The following is a 14,886-nucleotide window of genomic DNA, read 5'->3' on the forward strand; positions in this document are numbered from 1 at the left end:
TAAGATAAAAATATAAAGAGTACTTATAAGAAATATGTAGGTAAATATATAAATTTTCCAATTATATCTTGAAATTATATTCTAAGTACAGTATAACAACTGTAATTCATTAAATCACTAGTAGTTTAATACCGTAGGCAAATGTTTATATATCAATATATTTTATGAAAAAAGAGACATTCTTATTTTAGGAATAATTCCAAATGAAATAAAATACCTTATTTTTTCTTTTTAAAATAATTCATTTAGCTAATGATGATATGATCATACAAGATGTGTCGCTGTATCCCCCAAAATTGGTTTCTATATTTTACATTTATAGTATGATGAGACTAAGGATGTGCTAGTATAGTTTGTTTATTCAATATTTATTTATTGTTTTCATGATCTAATAGCTTTTTTAAAAATTCTTTATTAAGGTATTACATATGTGTCCTTATCCCCCCATTACCGCCCTCCCCTCCCCCCGCAGTCCCTGCTCGTGCCCTCACCCCCCTAGTGTCTGTGGCCATTGGTTATGCTTATATGCATGCATACAGTCCTTTGGTTGATCTCTCCCCCTTCCCCCCACCCTCCCCTGCCTTCCCTCTGAGGTTTGACAGTCTGATCGATGCTTCTCTGTCTCTGGATCTGTTTTTGTTCATCACTTTATGTTATTCATTATATTCCACAAATGAGTGAGATCATGTGATATTTATCTTTCTCTGGCTGACTTATTTCACTTAGCATAATGCTGTCCAGGTCCATCCATGCTGTTGCAAGTGGTAGGAGTTCCTTTCTTTCTAAGTGAAATGCAGGCATGTTTATTCAATATTTAAATATCCACAGAAGAAAATTAATTTAGTACAATGTAGTGTATTAGTTGGCTAGGGTATTGGAAAATTTAAATGGTTTTTCTAGAGCAGCACTATTCCAAAAAGAAATGTAACATGAGCCAAATATGTAATTTAAAATTTTCTGGTAGCCACATTTAAAAAGTAAAAATAAACAGATGTAATTAATTTTAATATGATTTAATTAACCCAATATATAAAAAATGCTGTCATTTCAACATATAATGAATATAAAAATTGTTAATGAGGTTTTTTTGTACTAAGCCTCTGAAATCAGGTAGGTATTTTATATTCATAATATATCTCAATTCTGATACTAAATTTTAATTTGAAATACTTAGTCTGTATAAAGCTTTGATAAAATTCATATTTGAATAAAGTAAATGAAGGTACCCAATTTATTTCCAAACATATTTAAAAGTATCAGTTTTAAATTTAATTTAATTTTTAGCTTTCAATCAAGCTTTTAATGAAAAGGTCATAAAATAACAGTTTCTCATCATTGTAAAATAAGATTCCATGCTTCGGACCAGAGAAATCAGTCATTGATGAGTTGCTTTCTTATGACACTTGAGGGCTGCATACTTGCATTAGAATTACTTAAAATTAAAAATTTGAGTTCATCAGCCCTATTAGCCATATTCCAGGTGCTCAGTAACTGGCTAGTAGTTTGGTATCGACAACAGAGTAACAGAGGTAGTTTGGCAATATATATCAAAGATTACAACTTTTGAACTAGCAACCCCTCTTCTGAGAATCTAGAAAGTTGGAAAGATATTTGTAATATAATGTTCATCCGAACTTTTTTTTTTTCCAAAGAAAAATTGAAAACAAATGGAAGAGAACTCTAAGTAAATTATGATAGATAAATACAAAAGATGATGATTTTAAAAATGATGAAGTAGTAAGATTGGCAGAATTTCAGTGGTATTAGCATGATATGACCAAGGGACAAATAAAATTTTAGTTTGGTTGATAGATATGATAGTCACATTGCTGATTTTTTTTACATTTAGAGGTAATCTTATATTTCCAAGGTTGTGATTAGCATCAGTTTTACATTGAGTGTAGCCACGAAGTTTCAATCACACTGTAGGTGCGCGCCCACATGTGGTATTTTGTGGAAAAGCCACACTCAAGGGGCCGCAGTTTGCCGACCACTGGTATAAGCCAAATAATTAGACCATTATCCTAATATGTATTAGCTGTGTTACCTTCTCTTCCTGACTTTTTTTTTTTTTTTTTTAATCTGCAGTTTTATTTGGGAAGTCCTGTCTTAGAGTAGCAAGATAAGAACTTTGGAAGGAAGGAGAATATAAACCTGCAAACTAGTAATTTAAAGATCACCTTTTCAGAGTGTCATTTAAAAATACTTGGTGTCTGGCTGTTAATTTGAATTGGGTGTCAGAAATGTGTGATACTAGTTTTTTAAATCACAGGAAGAGGAGGGAATAGTAGTTTCTAAGCTGGAGAATTGCAGAGGAATGTGATGTTGGAAGGAAGTACTTGAAACATCAATAGTGGTCTGAAAGGCATGGCTACATAATTTGTAAAGGTGTAAAGAGACTGACACAGTCTGAATCAGTTCTGTTGAATTACAAAAATTAAAAATCCTTTGATTCTGAAAATAAGATACACCTTTCCCAGGATACTAATTTAGTTACTAATATGCATTTTAAATAATTCACATGTTGCCAAAACCGGTTTGGCTCAGTGGATAGAACGTCGGCCTGCGGACTGAAAGGTCCCAGGTTCGATTCCAGTCAAGGGCATGTACCTGGGTTGCGGGCACATCCCCAGTGGGAGATGTGCAGGAGGCAGCTGATCGATGTTTCTCTCTTATCGATGTTTCTAACTCTCTATCTCTCTCCCTTCCTCTCTGTAAAAAATCAATAAAATATATTTTAAAAAAAAAATTCACATGTTTTGTTATGCTACCAAATCCATTGAAAGGATCATTTTACTGGCATCTTATTTACAGGTATGGTTAGCTTCTATTTTAAGAATAAATTATTTTCAACACATTAACTTGACACTTGGAATTTGAAGCGTATGTCATTCCTTTAGAAACAATTCTGGGAATGGTGGCCTTGATTCCCAGACAGTGTGGAACATAATTTACGCAGCATCCATGACACTGACCTGATTTTTGGATCGTGTAGGTAAAGGGTGTGGGTGGTGCAGGAGTAAGGGACACATTTTACCCCACTTCTGTTCTGTAGGATTGGCGGCATTGAAAGAGGAACATTTTCTTTGGCCACCCTCCTCCTTTATTTCCTCCAAAATATTTCACCATTTCCAGCTCATGGGTTTTTGAAAATATTCTGTGTATTATATTTTTAAGTCTTATTTTTTTCATCCTTTACAGAGTTGAATAAAATTAAACTCATTAGAATGTTTGTTCCTGAAAACATTGACACGTACCTTATCCATATGGCAATTGAAATCCTGGAAAAAGATTGTGACAACAGACTGTTATGCCAACCTTCATGTGATTCCAACAAAAGGAGATGTTTTCCCAACTCCGAAGCGAGCTGTTCAAGTCCTAAGAGAAGCAAGGAAGAAGTAGGCCCTGATACCAAGGTGCTAATTATGTGAAGAATTTTCATAAAATGTCTGTTCAATTTGCATATTCTAACACTTGAATGCTATTTTTTAAACTGTCATAAATTCTGATATAAGGTTACTTTTTAAATCTGTGTGCTATATTTCCGTTGCTTTTCATCACTCTGAGCTGAGAAAAGTGATTTTTTACATGACAAAAGGTGAATATAGTCTGTCATTTTAACTTATTGTGTAGAGTATTAGCTTAAATTTTTTCTCTACTTCATATAGCCTGGAAAGTACCTATCTTTTATAGATAATTAATACTGTCTTTAAGTATATGACAGTTTATGTGATTAATGAAAATGAAAGCAAATTCTAGTATAAATGCCTCCCAAACTGGTGTGTGTTTCATTCTCTCATTCATTAGCTCAGGTACAGGGTAATCATGGTTCCTGGTTCTGAGCGTATGCCAGTGCACTTTTTGCAAGATCAGAGAAAGACCATGAATTTAGTATTATTTTAGGTGGCACATTTTATTTAAAAAAACACTTTGAAAATTATTTCTGTGTCTGGTGTGAGAAAAATACTATTCTTTGGCAATGTGACTATTAAATGATGGAATGCTAGTACATTTGAAAATTTGGCCTTCAGTATCTTCCAGGTCAAAAATTACAGGACTCCATATGTGTTTGTAAAAACTAATAATTAATTAAAAATTATTTTAGTTCCTAGATGATAAATTCAGCATGGTTGTAGGCAGTTACTAATATTTATATTGGAGAATTAAGAGCTCCATTTCAGTTCTAACGTAATCATTATAGGCTTTCCAACAGTTGAACTCCTTTTCTCAATAGAACTGGTCTTTAACTACTAGAAGCCTGTTGCACGAAGATTCGCGCAATAGGCCTTCCTTCCCCTGGCTGCTGGCACCCGTTTTCCTCTGGCACCTGGGACCCAGGCCTTTGGTCCGGCTGCAGCCAAGAAGCCAAGCCTCTTCAGTCTTCAGTCTTCACTCCGGCCAGAGCCTTCAGTCTTCGCTCTGTGCCTGTGTATGCAAATTAACCACCATCTTTGTTGGGTTAATTTGCATAGTCACTCTGATTGGCTGGTGGGTGTAGTGGATGACACCAATTTGCATGTTTCTCTTTTATTAGTGTAGATGTACTTCAGTTAGGTTTGTTTATAGTTTTGTTCCAGATAACCTCATGAAATTTGATTTATTAGAATTCATTACATTATTTTGACAATTGAGTTAGCTATAAGAAGGACATTAAAGAAAGTATATGTTGGGTGATATTAGTGAAATTTGGCTTCTATGCCAGCCTTTTATTTCTGAAATCTATACCAGGTGCCTAAGACCTTATTTTTCTCCAACTTCTACTTATCAATACAGAAAAAAGGTGTAATTTTTAATTTTTCTTGAATATTGAAATACATTTATATAAAGTATTATTTTAACCACACATCAGCATTTTGCTTTTCCTCTATTGAAATAACATCAGTTCCCAACAACAGAGTGGGGAGACTTTGGTGGGGATGGATTTAGCCTTTTTTTCCCATTTAGGGGAACAAGGGTTTGGGGGCTGGGAAGTAGATTAAGAGGTGAGTGAGCCAGCCAAAGTATTTTTTCTTTCATCTACCTCCTGCTATGGAAAACTACTCCAGTGCTGTCTATCAGAGTCCTAGTTTCAGGATCTTTCATGTATTAACATTCATTGTCTCTACTGACTTGGTTGTATCCCTTCGTGTATTTCTTCTTGTAATTCTGAGGCTTCTGAAAGAGAATAATGTCAGGACAAGATTTAGTTTTTTTTTTTTTATCAGTTGGTGCATTGTTAGATTTACAACTATTGTGATTGTTGTTAAGGTAGAGGTCTAGTTATGCCTATGTTTTAAGGAGGAAGATTATGTCTTAATATGTGGTAGCTGTGAATTAATATAGAGAGGTACACAGTGGGTTCTTTAAATATGTACATATTTTATTTCAGAAAGTTTTCTGATAGTTTTTAAGATTTTGTTTATTTCAGGAAACTTTTCTTAAATTTTACTTCTCATTTCTAATTCTCTCTCTAGCTTTTCTTCACTCAGTTTTGAGTTTTTCTGATTTTGATTTATGGTGTTCTTTCATGTTTTGAATTATTTTCTTAATCTTTTTCAGCTCATTTTGAGAAGTTAGTTTTATTCTGTGTCTTAGAAAGTCTTTCTGGTGTCTGGGATTTGACCGTGATACTTTTCTGTTGCTCATTTTCATGTGAAATGAATTTTCCTGCACTTTCCTAAGAAGGCATGGTTCAGGATAGTATGTCTAGGTTCACAGAGCAATCCCGCCTGTGGTTCTTGTGTAATGTTCCAAGTGTGGAAACTTGGCTATGAGGCGCCCTCCTCTGCCACTTCCCCCCGGGCTTTCTCCTCCCTGTGCCTCTGCTAGGCCTGTCAAGCTTGGTTTTTATTTCACCCCAGCAGTTCCCGTGAGTGGGGCCTTCTCCTGGGAGGCAGCTTTGCCTGGTCAGGAGAGTTCTCAGGAGCCAGCTGCTGTCGCCACTCAAAGGGCCACTGTGGGCCCCTTTCAGCCACCTGCAAAAGCCCTCCCACTTTCGGATGCTGTTCTCTGCTCATCTGTCATGCTTTCCAGTAGACTGGGGTTCTCCTGTGCTCAGGCACCTCACTGCTTGCCTCTGCTTCCTCCCATACAGATGCTGTACCAGGCAGGTCTTTGGCTTGTCTTCACATGCTTACAGCTTCAGTTTCCCGGGGATACCTTTCAGCTTTCTTTATTGTAAAAGTAGATGATGAATTTTTGTTTTTCATATCTAGTTCTATTTGATTTAGTGCTGGGATTCAGAGAAATTTTAAAACTATGCTGCTGTTTCTACCATCTTCCTAGCACCCTCTCCTTCTGCATCACTTTTTTCCTTCTTATTTTTCCTGACTTCCAAAAGAGAGAGAATCTCCTGCCCTGCCACTGAGTTTCATTATAAATTAAAATATACAATATTATTTGCAAACTATTTTAAGATACTCATAAAAATGCCTTATAAGTAATATTACTGCAATCATTGTTAAAATTCAATACCTCAGAATAATAATTTTCTTTTTAAATTAAATTTATTGGGGGTGACATTGGCTAATAAAATTATATAGGTTTTAAGAGCACAATCCTATAATACGTCATCTGTATATTGTATTGTGTTTTCACCACCCAAAGTCAAGTCTCCTTCCAGCATCATATATTTGACCCCCTTTACCCGTTATTACATCCCTCCCCGTGTCCCTCTGGAACCACCATACTGTTGTCTGTGTCCATGCGTTTTTTGTTTGTCTTGTTTGTTCATTTGTTGCTTTCAGTTTTACATCCCATATATGAGTGAAATTATATGGTTCTTGACTTTTTCCATCTGACTTATTTCACTTAGCATGATATTCTCAAGATCCATCCATGTTGTCACAAATGGAAGTATTTCAATAAGAATTTTCTTAAGCTTTGCTTTGTTAGGCATAGTGTTTTTTAAGAAAATAGTGCATGCTGTAAATATTTTGTATGCCATAAAAATGTTAAAGATTGCCATGGCCGGTTTGGCTCAGTGGATAGAGCATCGGCCTGCAGACTGAGGGGTCCTGGGTTCGATTCCGGTCGGGGACATGTACCTTGGTTGCTGATCGATGTTTCTAGCTCTCTGTCTCCTTTACTCTCTGTGAAAAATCAATAAAATATATTTAAAAACAAATGTTAAAGATTGATGGAAAACATCCTGTGATTGTTCTCTGAAGGAGAAGAATCACAGAAATGCACTAACGTCTTGGAGTCAGCCATCCAGTGATCCAGAAATAGAAGATTTATTTACAGATTCTCAGTTACAGGTAACATTGATTAGTGAAATAGTTTTTGTGAAAATACATTAGGCTTGATAACTAATATGTTTAGATATATCTTTGTTTTATATGAAATGAAATACAAATATAGATATTTCTCTATTTGCTTATATATGTGCACATAAAATCAGCAAATGAGTTAATGTTTTGTATACTCAACTTAATGATAATAGTTTGTTAATAGAATTTAGAGTATCAAGAAGATGTAAATGTCACCTTAAAATGTTACTGTGATTGCTGGGAAGTTTAGTCTTCTACTGATGAAGGAAGTCATCTCTGACAGGCATTGTTTCTGGTAGGTGAGCTAGACTTCATAATTAAAATTTCCTCAGATACTTATTGTTGAGACTCAAAAGATACACACAGTGTAAGTAAGCTTTCCCTTTTTCTCGCTGAAATGAAATTATTATTATACTTATAGGAAAAATGCTGAAGATCATATTCTATAGAAATGTTACAGAAGATAAAAGACTTCATATATTAGCTACCAATTAATGAGTATCATGAATAAATCAGAATGTGTTTTGATGTTTTGCATTTATTCTCACTTAATTCTCCAAATAATCTAGTAATGTTAGGTAGTTATTCTCATTTTCTGTGTGAAGTAATTGAGGCTTAAAGAACATTCATAAGGTCATTCATTTATCAAGTGACTCCATTAGAACTTAACCTATTTCTGTCTGGGTTCAAAGTTCCTGCTTATCCCATGGTATTTGGGTACAATAAGACTTCAGGTTTTTTCCTCCTAGATTTCATGCTATGTTGTAGTGTTTGGCTTTGTTATAATCTTAACTCAGTGGTTCTCAACCTTCCTAATGCCGCGACCCTGTAATACAGTTCCTCATGTTGTGGTGACCCCAACCATAAAATTATTTTTGTTGCTACTTCATAACTGTAATTTTGCTACTATTATGAATCGTAATGTAAATATCTGATATGCAGGGTGTATTTTCATTGTTACAAATTGAACATAATTAAAGCCTAGTGATTAATCACAAAAACAATATGTAATTTTATTTATTTATTTTTTATTTTTTAAAATATATTTTATTGATTTTTTACAGAGAGGAGGGGAGAGGGATAGAGAGTTTGAAACATCGATGAGAGAGAAACATCGATCAGCTGCCTCCTGCACACTCCCTAGTGAGGATGTGCCCGCAACCAAGATACATACCCTTGACCGGAATCGAACCTGGGACCTTTGAGTCCGCAGGCCGACGCTCTATCCACTGAGCTAAACCGGCAACAATATGTAGTTTTATATGTGTTTTCCAATGGTCTTAGGTGACCCCTGTGAAAGGGTCGTTTGACCCCCAGAGGGGTCACGACCCACAGGTTGAGAACCGCTGTCTTAACTGTTCTATTTTTTAAATAATATTTTTATTGATTTCAGAGAGGAAGAGAGAGGGAGATAGAGATAGAAACATCATTGATGAGAGAGAATCATTGATGGGCTGCTTCCTGCATGCCCCCTACTGGGGATCAAGCCCGCAACACGGGCATGTGCCCTTGACCAGAATCGAACCTGGGACCCTTCAGTCAATAGGCCAACGTTCTATCCATGGAGCCAAACCAGTTACGGCTGTTCTCCTTCTTCTAAATGCACTCAGGGGCCTAACTCTAATTGTAAGCAACTTTAGTTGTCTGTGGCTACAAGGGATGTAGATATTAAGGTCTTTTGGGAATAATAAATATTTCTGTGCCAATTTTATGTCTACCCAAATGCCTTTTATCTGTGCTACTTTATATCCCTAATATTTATTATCTGTAAGGCAAACATTATAGTAAATCTAATAATCTCTTCTGATCATCTCTTCCCTGTGAGGAAATAAGTGCTCAAGAGAAAAGGTACTATATTAAACTGCTGCTTCTTTTTTTTTAATTTTTATTTATTTATTTTTAATTTTTTTTAAATTAAGTCTTTATTGTTCAGATTATTACAGTTGTTCCTCTTTTTCCCCCCCATAACTCCCCTCCACCCATTTCCCATGCCCCCCCCTCACCCCCCCACTGTCCTCATCCATAGGTGCACGATTTTTGTTCAGTCTCTTCCCGCATCCCCCACACCCCTTTCCCCCCAAAGAATAGTCAGTCCACTCCCTTTCTATGCCCCTGATTCTGTTATAATCACCAGTTTATTCTGTTCATCAGATTATTTATTCACTTGATTTTTAGATTTACTTATTTATTGATAGATGTGTATTTGTTGTTCATAGTTTGTATCTTTACCTTTTTCTTCTTCTTCCTCTTCTTAAAGGATACCTTTCAGCATTTCATATAATACTGGTTTGGTGGTGATGAACCCCCTTAGGTTTTCCTTATCTGTGAAGCTCTTTATCTGACCTTCAATTCTGAATGATAGCTTTGCTGGATAAAGTAATCTTGGTTGTAGGTTCTTGGCATTCATCACTTTGAATATTTCTTGTCACTCCCTTCTGGCCTGCAAAGTTTCTGTTGAGAAATCCGCTGACAGTCGTATGGGTATTCCCTTGTAGGTAACCGAGTTTCTTTCTCTTGCTGCTTTTAAGATTCTCTCTTTGTCTTTTGTTCTTGGTATTTTAATTATGATGTGTCTTGGTGTGGTCCTCTTTGGATTCCTTTTGTTTGGGGTTCTCTGCGCTTCCTGGACTTGTAAGTCTATTTCTTTCACCAGGTGGGGGAAGTTTTCTGTCATTATTTCTTCAAATAGGTTTTCAATATCTTGCTCTCTCTCATCTTCTGGCACCCCTATAATTCTGATGTTGGTACGCTTGAAGCTGTCCCAGAGGCTCCTTACACTATCTTCGTATTTTTTGGATTCTTTTTTCATTTTGCTTTTCCAGTTGGGTGTTTTTTGCTTCTTCATATTTCAAATCTTTGACTTGATTCTTGCGATCCTATAGTCTGCTGTTGGGAGTCTGTATAATATTCTTTATTTCAGTCAGTGTATGCTTAATTTCTAGTTGGTCCTTTATCACAACCTTGAAGGTCTCATTAGATTTCTTGAGGGTCCCATTAAGTTTATCGGTGGTTTCTAGAAAATTCTTGAAAAACCTTAAAAGTGTGTTTTTGAACTCTATATCCAGTAGTTTGCTTTCCTCCATTTCTGTCATTTGTGTACTGTTTCTTTGTCTCTGCATTTTTTTCTGCTTCGCTGTGTCAATAGCGTGGCTTTCTGTGCTAGGTGTCCTATAGAGCCCAGTGGCTCAGCCTCCCCAATTACCTGAGGTAGATACTCTTGGTGTACCCCCTTGTGGGCTTTGTGCCTAGTCTTGTTGTAGTTAAACCTTGATTGTTGTAGGTATCACTGGGAGGGATTGACCTCCAGGCCAATTGGCTGTGAGAATCAGCTGTGTCTGCAGTGGGAGAACTTCTGTGCTGGAGACACCCCTCCAGGGCAAGACTTGCTTCAATTGCGCTTTGGTGCTCACTGAGTCTGCCCCCTGAGTGTGTCCTTTATGAATCCGAGGAGCTGCAATCTGGATGGTCCCACTCTGACCACAGGGCACACTGGCTCCTGGATCTCTAAGGAGGCGCCAATCTAGCCTTTGCCTGAGGCTACCCAGCAGGAGTCAGCTGTGACGCAGTGCAAGTTGCCCTGGGGCCTTGGGCCAGCTGCAGTTTGTTAGGTAATTATCAGATTGCAAAGGGCCAGGCCTTTCATATGCAAAAGCCTCCGTGCAGGGCTTGGGCGGGACGGGGTCCCAGGGGATCAACAGGGTGGAGCGAGCAGTTATGGCTGCTCTCAGTCCTGCCCTCAAAGGCCCTGTTTCTCAGTGTCCCATCAATCGCTGCAAGCACATCCAAGAGAAAGCTGCCCTCGAGTTCCGACCGATGCCAGACAGTCCAGTTTCTCCCGTATGAGTCTGGGTCCCCAGAGACTCACCCGGAACTGGAGCTCAGAGCTTGAGACTCCCTCCTGATTGAAAAAGACAACCGTGTCCTCAGCCGCCAGCCCTCTCCGCATGCGCCTCTGTACCTCTGTATTTTACTTCCGCGCCGCACCTCCTCTGAGTCTTGGTATACTTTTCTCTTTCCTTCTAGTTGTAGAATTTCCACTTAGCCAGCCTTCCTGTTGTTCTGGATGATGTCCATTCCGTCTTTTAGTTTTATTTTTGAAGTGGTTGTGCGAGGCAGCAATCTCCGGTGTTTACCTATGCCGCCATCTTGGTTTTCCTCTTTTTTTTACTTTTAGCTTTTGCAAAAATGTGAATAGTCCTTTCTTCTACACTTGATTTCTTTAATTAAGTTGGAACAGCTAACAGATTTTACTATTTTTATTTTTACTTATTTATTTTAAAATATATTTTATTGATTTTTCACAGAGCAGAAGGGAGAGGGATAGAGAGTTAGAAACATCAATGAGAGAGGAACATCGATCAGCTGCCTCTTGCACGCCCCCCACTGGGGATGTGCCCGCAACCAAGGTACATGCGCTTGGCCGGAATCGAACCTGGGACCCTTCAGTCCACAGGCCGACGCTCTACCCACCAAGCCAAACTGGTTAGGGCTTTACTTATTTATTTTATCCTCACCTGAAGATATGACCTTTATTGATTTTTAGAGAGAGAAAGGGAGAGGGAGAGAGAGAGAACCATTGATGTGAGAGAGAAACATCAATCAGTTGCTTCCCTCACACTACCCAGCTGGAGCTCGAACCTGAGATCTGGGTATGTGTCCTGACTGGGAATTGAATCCACAGCCTTTTGGTGTATGGGATGACACTCCAACCAACTGAGCCATACCAGCCAGAGCACTTTTTACCTTTTTAAATATAGGCTTTAGAGTTTTTTTGCCAAGTATCTTTTACTCCCTCCCCCCCACCCACCCACACACACCATCCTTAAATATTTAGAAACCATTTTTAAACATAGAAAACATAATAAAATAGCCATTAATGTACAATATATAGGTATAGTCTTCATTTTTTTAAGTGGAATAAACCATACTTTTGTACCTTTGGCTAGCAGACATTATAACTGAGATGAGGCCACCATATCATAAAGTTCTTCAAATAGTTCTGATAACTAAACTAACTCTGCCGGATTCCGCAGTGTACCAAGGGTAGGATGATTTCTCTGTCTTGTCCTCAAACTAAGATAACACAAGTTAATACAATTTTAGCCTTATGGAACACTTACCTACTTAAAACTTTGATTTTGTTCATGTGTGGGTTGTTTAGTGCACAATCACTGTCTTTGGTTCTTAAAACAATTTTTCTTCAGGGATTTTTAGGGTTCTGAGGCTTCATTTGGTGCACGGGCCCCTAAAATTGTGCAAAGTATTGTACATGGCTACGTTTGTCTTTTTTTTTTTTTCTCAGAAGCGGATCTCTGATTTTTAGCAGATTCTCAAAAGTCTATGAAATGAAAAAAAATTTAAATTTATTTGGCAAATTTATTTGAGTATCTTCTATGTCTCAGTAACTCTGCAAGGGACTGAAGGTGACTAAACCATTTTACTCCATCTACCATTGTACGTGTAGAAGTTAGGTGCTTTTTCAGATGCCTAATATCACGGTGTGTGCATGCACACATGTTTGTGCACACACGTACCCAAGCAGATATCTTCCTCAGAGCATTAAATTCACCATTTTGGTCACCTCAAAGCACATACACTATGGGATGTAGACCTGAAATGATACCTAGCTTTTTCCTTCCCGAGTGAGTGTCTGTACTTGAGTGTCTAAGCATACACCACAGGATGGCAAGTAAATTGCCTAAAGCAATGATATAGTGATCTTGTATCTCTTTTTTTACTTTTTGATCCAGAAATAAATTGTATAGATTTCACTATTTTGTTTTATTTGGCAAGAGAAGGCTTATGGCTGTATATTTAGTAATCTGTTATTCCTTTTCTGTTTCTTTCTTATAGACTTCACCCAAAACCTCACAGAGAAAATTACCTGAATGGTTTGCCAAAGGAAATGAGACTTTAGCTGTTACCAGCAAGAAATCAATGGCCAAAACAAAAAAGAAGGGTCTTTTTAGTTAAAATGGCAGCTGCTAGAAGAATTATGTTTGTCCTGCTGTATTATAAGAGAGGTACTGAATTTTATTTCTGGAAAGAGTGGGAAATAATATGTAAGCTTAAAAATTATTTAATCTCAAAGTAAAATTCATCTATTCACTAATCAGCTGGCATCTTAAAACAGCCTTGTGCAATTTCCATAAAATTGAGTCTTCTGAGTACGACATAGAATGCTGAGTTTCCTTTAAGATTGCTTTAAGAATTGTTATTGCCCAGTTTTCTAATCATTTTATATCAGCAGTATATCTGGAAAATGTAATTTGTGTGATATGATACAGATAACAGATTAGCAGCTGTGTGGTGATAATGTGTGTGATGTAAAACATTCCTGTATTACCCAGATTCTGTCTTGTACATGAGGAAAACAGTGATTTTACAAATTGCCTTACTCTCTTTAGACAGTACTCCTCTGCACGTTGTTAAATGGACCAGAGCTGTGAAAGTGAAACATTTTGGGTTCCATGTAAATAGGGGAAAAGAATATAACAAAAGACACCATTTGTACTAAAAAACTGCATTTTCTACAATATTTCTATTATTTTTTAAATAATAAACTTTAAAAATGTTATTTATACTGAATGTTATGAAGAGTATATATAAATCTATTTTAAACCTTCATTTACTTAATAACATTTTTTTGAGGGTGTCAGAATTTGATTCTAAAATCTATTAATGTCATACATATAACTTAAATATCTGAAACCCATACTCTTGACTCTGATTTGGGTAAACCATAATTAATATAGCTTTAAGCAGTTTATCATATAGCCTTAATTGACTTTGGTAAATACAAATAACTTGTTAATGAAGAAATATATGTATGATTGTTTTAGAAAAACGAAAAAAAGAAAAATCACCAATAATCCCACCAGTTAACCTCTTTTATGACATTTGCCATAACTTTTTATATTTACTTCTTTTCTAAGTTTGTTACATGAATAATATAAGAAAGAATTTTCTTTGTAAAGCATTCAAGCTGCACTTAAAACATGGAAGTCCCCACAGTCCAGTTTCCTCACATGCCATTACCAGCCTTTACTAGAAGGTAACTTCTGTCATATATATGACATGTGGTTCTCTAGTCATTTCTTCTGCATTTACATGCTTTTGCATTTGCATCTGTACATATTCTTTTTTTTTTTTTTTAACACAAATGAGATCATGCTATAATTTTCGGCAGCAAATTTTGTACTTAATATATCATGAAGATCTTTCTATGTCAGTACATATTGATCTCATTGTTTTTTTACAGTAACATAATATTCTCTTCTATCCTGTAATTTATATAATCACTTTTCTATTGGTCATTTCTATTTGAACAGTTTTGTCATTGAATAATCTTCCACAGAATCTGTTCTGTGGCTTTATGCGGTACAGGAATTCTCTGAGTGTGGTCTGCAGACTGTTTGGAGTCCCTAAGACCCTCTCAGGAGGTCTGCAAAGCCGAACTATTTTCATAATACCAAGATGTTATCTGCCTTTTGTATTATGTTGATATTTGCAATGAGGGTGCAAAGTAATAGGGAGTAAAACCACTGATATTTTAGTGCAGCGATCACCAACCGGTGGTCCGTGAGGTCCAAAAAGTTGGCAACCGCTGTGTTAGTGCAAAGCAAGGCAATGGTAC

At 36.7% G+C, this 14,886-nt stretch overlaps 1 protein-coding gene across 7 annotated transcripts in view; it reads left to right on the plus strand.

Annotated features, from left to right (window-relative positions):
* Positions 1–13,827, plus strand: part of WRN (WRN RecQ like helicase) — a 129,899-nt gene extending 116,072 nt beyond the window's left edge. For 4 of the 7 annotated variants that reach the window (XM_036298494.1, XM_036298495.1, XM_036298493.1 and 1 more), the window contains 3 exons: positions 3,202–3,416; positions 7,149–7,238; positions 13,104–13,827. In XM_036298494.1, the coding sequence (XP_036154387.1) occupies positions 3,202–3,416; positions 7,149–7,238; positions 13,104–13,223 (425 nt within the window). In that variant the 3' untranslated portion in view covers positions 13,224–13,827. Of the gene's footprint in view, positions 1–3,201; positions 3,417–7,148; positions 7,239–13,103 lie in introns of those variants that run through there. The other 3 variants (XM_036298501.1, XM_036298499.1, XM_036298497.1) reach the window with 2 other exon arrangements.
* The last annotated feature ends 1,059 nt before the right edge of the window (positions 13,828–14,886 follow it).

This window comes from Myotis myotis, unplaced genomic scaffold (genome assembly GCF_014108235.1).
Source record: "Myotis myotis isolate mMyoMyo1 unplaced genomic scaffold, mMyoMyo1.p scaffold_m19_p_3, whole genome shotgun sequence".
In the NCBI taxonomy this organism is placed as follows: domain Eukaryota; kingdom Metazoa; phylum Chordata; class Mammalia; order Chiroptera; family Vespertilionidae; genus Myotis; species Myotis myotis.